General features: G+C 33.7%; 1 protein-coding gene across 1 annotated transcript; it reads left to right on the top strand.

Annotated features, from left to right (window-relative positions):
• Nucleotides 1-385: 385 nt before the first annotated feature.
• LOC149242740 (F-box/kelch-repeat protein At2g44130-like) lies at nucleotides 386-1221 on the top strand. The gene is made up of 3 exons (XM_089370983.1): nucleotides 386-518; nucleotides 646-1044; nucleotides 1130-1221. The coding sequence occupies exons 1-3, from the start codon at nucleotides 386-388 to the stop codon at nucleotides 1219-1221; spliced, it is 624 nt and encodes a 207-aa protein (XP_089227109.1).
• The last annotated feature ends 4269 nt before the right edge of the window (nucleotides 1222-5490 follow it).

Genomic DNA, 5490 nt, shown 5'->3' with positions numbered 1-5490 from the left:
TATATATATATATATATATAAAATTCCCCAAGGGGAATCTTGCCATAATAGTTGTTACATAAAACATTGCTATTTAAAAGTATTGATTAATATTAAATGTTTCCTTCTATTGTGAATTAAAAATTTATATATTTTTCATATTACTAATAAAACATTTAATGTAGTTTATGAATGGATATAACTAACTCCATTTCTTGTCGGCTTGAAATTAGGTTTTCCACATCTCCACTATATATTTAACGTTTTTCCACATCTCCACTGTATATTTAACTGCACTTTTCCGTTTTTAGTTACCGTGGTTTACTTTCTTGTTTATTTCTTTATATGTGGTAAAACTCTCGGTAAACTTGATCTATTAGCAGATTAGTGTGTTTAAAGTGTCCTAATGGAGGTTATTCCGGAGGATGTTGTTCGAAAGTGTTTGCTGAAAATGCCTTACAAATCACACGATACTCTGAAAGCTGTGTGCAAAAGCTGGGAGGCTATACTCAGTAGCCGTACTCGATATTCTGAAAGCTGTGTGCAAAAGCTGGGAGGCTATACTCAGTAGCCGTACTTTCTATGGTGACAGGAAAAAATTTGGGACGAGCGAGCAGCTTATTTGACTGGTTCAAAGAGATAACAGGATTCCCGTCCTACTTGTAGTAACGGTATACAACCCTGTGAAAGGCACCTGGGAAAGGCTACCTCCAATCGATGATCCCCCCAATACTGAAATACCAATATGCTGTCAGTGCGTTGCTGTGAATCGCAAGCTACTTCTCATAGGCGGATTCCAATCAGCAACTTTGATGAAGAGTGTTTATATTTACGACTTTGAGTTTGAGAGATGGCGTCGTGGAGCTGACATGCCGACACCTCGAGCATCCTTTGCGTGCTCTGTCTCTGTTTCCACCGGACTTGTCTACGTGGCTGGCGGGATCGACGAGCATGACAACCCTCTTGCCTCTGCAGAAGCATATGATGTGGAGAAAGACAAGTGGGAAATATTGCGTCCTATGATCGAAGTGCACGGGCAGGGAAGCCGCGGTGGATTTGTGGAAGGTAAGTTCATGGTGTTAGACGAGGAAGGGCAAAGTGCAGAAGTTTTCGATCCGAGTGAGGGAACGTGGAGAATGGCACATTTCAGGGGAGAACTGTGGGGAAGTTGTGTCATTTCTTCTTCTAATGGTGGGGGGAGTTGTACGTGTTCACCGAAGACGAACAGGTGGAGAAGTATGATGTGGGGAAGGACACTTGGAGTGTTGTATCTACTCTTCCCATTCCCCACGATATTGACTTCTTTTTAACGTGCGGTACACAGTGGCGTGACCAATTTTTTGTGAGCGGAGTGGGAGAACGACGACCGCGTCCCAACAAACATATATCTTATCTATTCAATATGTCAACATCTCAAATGAGACATCTCCAATAGGAGCCCATCTTCTGTGTCATCCACCACAGCTTGAAGCTAAACAAAGACATAAAATGAAGGGCTTTACAAAAATACATATAAAAGCATTCATCCTAACCCATAGAAAATTGTGATTAGAATAACCAAAAAAACTCCCCAAAAAGTGCACTTCATGCAACTATCAGAATGCTTCTTGTAGCTATCTATCAGAATGCATTGTAAACCTCTTACACATGGAAGTTTTTATTTTCTAAATACAAGACACTAGTAATAAGGATTTCATACACTTAAACATCCACTTTCAAATAAATTAATGAAGCCCAGTCTAAAGCATCCAAATTGAAGACAAAAATATCCTAATAGAGTAGTCTCTTACATGAGACTTTATTGCAATATTAACCTTGTAATCTTCAGTATGTATTTCAAAATTATCATAAATTATTAAAAATGAGCCCTCATCAAAACATATCTAAAGTTCAAAACCAAAAGACAAGAGATCCAAATATCATTGGTATGTTTATTATCATACTTGAACATGTAATTTATTTAGAAATTAATGAAACTCATTCTTAACCAAATCATGTTGCAACTAAAAAAACATAAGAACTGGAATAACCTCAATGGGAAAAGGGCATTAGAAAAGAAGATTAAGCTTTCTTGAAAACCAAATGAAAAGTGGCATACACCACTAAGACATTTATGGACACAAACAACCAATCAAAAACTTTCAATATCAATTATATAAAAATTATAAGGAGAAACTCAATCAAAATCAGTACCCCATTTTCCTCTTTGATTTTTTTTTCCAATTTGTTTTCCTCTTTTGGAACCTTTATAATTAAATGATTTAAATCAAATATTTCATAACAAAGTAATCTCATATCACCTTAATTCAAAATGCAATGGATAATAGTTTTAAATTTCTCCCCACTTATGAAATTCTCCATTCTATTTATTGTTTGACCATGATGATATTTGCATCATAATCCTTGTTCATGAAAATATCATTTAAGAAGTCAATGATAAGTGGCACAATTGGTTCCTCAAACAAAACACTAATCACTCTTATAAAATTTCTTCAAATCTTAAATCTTATATTTTAGATTCAATAAAGTCTATCCTTAAAGTAAATATGGTCAGCATATTTCTTAATTAAGTATATTGTGTCCTAACATTGTTAAAGAACAACTTTATTTAATCTTATCAAAACGTTATTCAAAATCTATCAAAATTCTTGACAAAATCTATCAATACTAAAGCAACATTTTAATCAAAATTCTTCACCTAATACATTTCCTCCTCATTAGGAATCAGAGTTCCTAAAAGAATAATGTCATAAACACAAAGCCACTTTGACAAAAAAATCACCGAGGGTTACACACTTGAAATTTGTAAACATTAACTAATCCATCATATGGCTTGGGAATATATTTATTAAAACCTCTAGTCAAAATGCCACCAAATATAGCATCTTCCTAGAATTTCAATATATCCTCTTTGATAGCATATTAAAATTTTATAAGATGATATGAAGCAAGGTAATGGCTATGCAATTCATAGTAATTTATGAGCTGGCTTCAGAACAAATTTATAAGATTTGTAATAGGGGTTGCATTGAGTATAGTGTTGCTAAAAATTTGCATAATGGAGTGCTGTTAGGGGGTATGCCAATGGTGACACATCATGTGATCATATCACACTGACATAGACGATATTTCCAGCTTAGTTATTTAAGGTTGTGTGTAGAATATTTCAAGAGAAGCTATGCATGACAATTTATACATGCCCTAACATAATTCACCCAAAAGATACAAAATTTATCTAAGAAGTTGATTTATCTTGGGCAATGTGATTTTTATATGACAAGGCATGCATTGGGCTTAAGATTGTAAAATATCTCATAACCTTTTTCAATATACTATAAATCAAGGCCTTGGAACACTAGCATAGGGAATAATAAACGTGTGGGAGCTAGGACATTCATATAAATTTGATGTCTAACTACTCAGAACATATGCTTCATAATATATTTTGTCACATTTTATTCCTTTCATTGAAATAGAACTTGCCACAAATCTTTTTTTGGGGCCTAAAAGAAAGGGATACCTAGAAATTTAAAGATATACCTAAATTGAATCTACAACCAACTTACATTAATTAATTTAGAATCTCATTAGCATTGTTTATATGACATAGTTTTGGTCCATGGAATCTTCAAAAGGTAGGGATATATGAAAGATATCTAGGAGTTTCATCACATTTTTTAAACACTCAGTGTCCTTTTTCTTGTGAGGAAGTCTCCTTTTTCTTGTGAGGAAGGGGGATCATCTCCAAAGTGACCATGACTTAGGTCTTGGATATTTGACCCAAGAAATAGATATTTTTTCACCTCTCCTAGTGAACTTTCCAATCTAACAAGTATCCAAGAGCCTTTCTCGAGAGAGGTGGAGACCCAGAAAATTTTAACAAAACAACCCAATTTCAAATAAAATAGTTCATTAGGTAAGAATAAACTGCCCTAAAAGTATATCTCTTGTGACATAATGTGGAGCTTCAACATATGAAACAGAACACTAAAATAATAAGACAACATTGTTTGATTGAACTTTAAAGATAAACATTATCAATAACTTGTCATTAACTTCCAAATGAGTAGAAACATCTTTGATCAAAACACTAATCATTCTTATAAACTTTATTGAAATCTTAAATCTTATAATGTAGATTCAATAAAGTATATCATTAAAGTAAATATGATCACCCTAATATTTTATCCAATTAAGTATATTGTAACCAAGAATTGTTAAAAAAACCTTTATTTAATCTTATCAAAATGTGATTCAAATTTATCAAAATTTTTGACCAAATCTATCAATACTAAAGAAACATTGTAATCAAAATTCTTCACCTAATACATGTCCTCTTAACTAGGAATTAGAGTTCCTAAAAGAATAATCTCACTAAAACAAAGCCACTTTGACAAAAAATAATCACTGAGGGTTAAACACTTGAAATTTGTAAGAAACATTAACATATAGTCTCTTCATAAAATTCTAGTAGACCATTTATAATTAGAACAAAATTTGTTTGATAAACCCCCTAAGTTTCCTGTATGATGCTAGAAGTAGACACTTCTGTAGAATTCTCATTGGGAAGAGTTGTAGATGCATACTTTTGCAGTTAAGAATATAGTTTGGAATGAAATGGATGCTAGGTAGAAGTGTCGGTATGCAGTTAAGAATATAGTTTGGAATGAAATGGATGCTAGGTAGAAGTGTCGGTATGGATAAAAGGTAGATGGTAATTTATGAATATGGTGAATGGAGATTTAGGGACTGAATGTAAATCGACTTTTTCCATTTCACCTACCATCCTTTCTTTACATCCAGGTTTAGGTTCCAAAATATCCACCTTAAAGTTTTATACACAGGCTATAGTGGAAATTTTTGGCAATGTGACCATTAACTCCCCCATATAAAGAATATGTCTCGACTACTTCTAAATATTGTCCTTGAATCCGCCTTTGTCATTTTACCTACCACCATCGCATGACATCTAAATTCAGGTTCAAAATTTTCTAGAGAGGCTTCAGAAGAAGCATTTGGCAACATAGATTGTATTGTCATTAATTCCTGCTGGTAAATAATGTCTAGAATGACCATTAATTTATTCAATATCATCTCCAAACTTGTGTTTTCTGCTTCAGCAGACTTGCTTGGTTGTATTTGAGATTGAAGCTTAGAAGTAGCCCTCTTATGACGTGCCTTTTTTCTCTTGATTTCATCACTGTTCATGTTTATAGCTTCATTTCATTGTTTAGGAATCTTCCTTGGTTGTATTTGTCATTCAAACTTCTAAATAGCCCTCTTATGGCGTGCCTTTTCTCTCTTGATTGCATCACCTTTCATGTTTATAACTTCATCTGATTGCTCAGGAATCTTTGTTTCCACTCTCCATGTTTGTGCGGTGTAATTTGGGGTCCCATCCCTTTCCCTTGCAAATTGATCATGGCGGATGATTTGATCATTTGCAGCCATGTTGATGTAGTTAAATGAAGTTCTTGAATTTAGCTTTTTGATTTCAACTAGTGTCCTTCA

This window comes from Pinus tabuliformis, chromosome 8 (assembly GCF_031772625.1).
Source record: "Pinus tabuliformis cultivar Carrire ecotype Pingquan chromosome 8, CPIR1, whole genome shotgun sequence".
Lineage (NCBI taxonomy): Eukaryota > Viridiplantae > Streptophyta > Pinopsida > Pinales > Pinaceae > Pinus > Pinus tabuliformis.
This window is presented reverse-complemented; position numbering and strand designations above follow the sequence as displayed.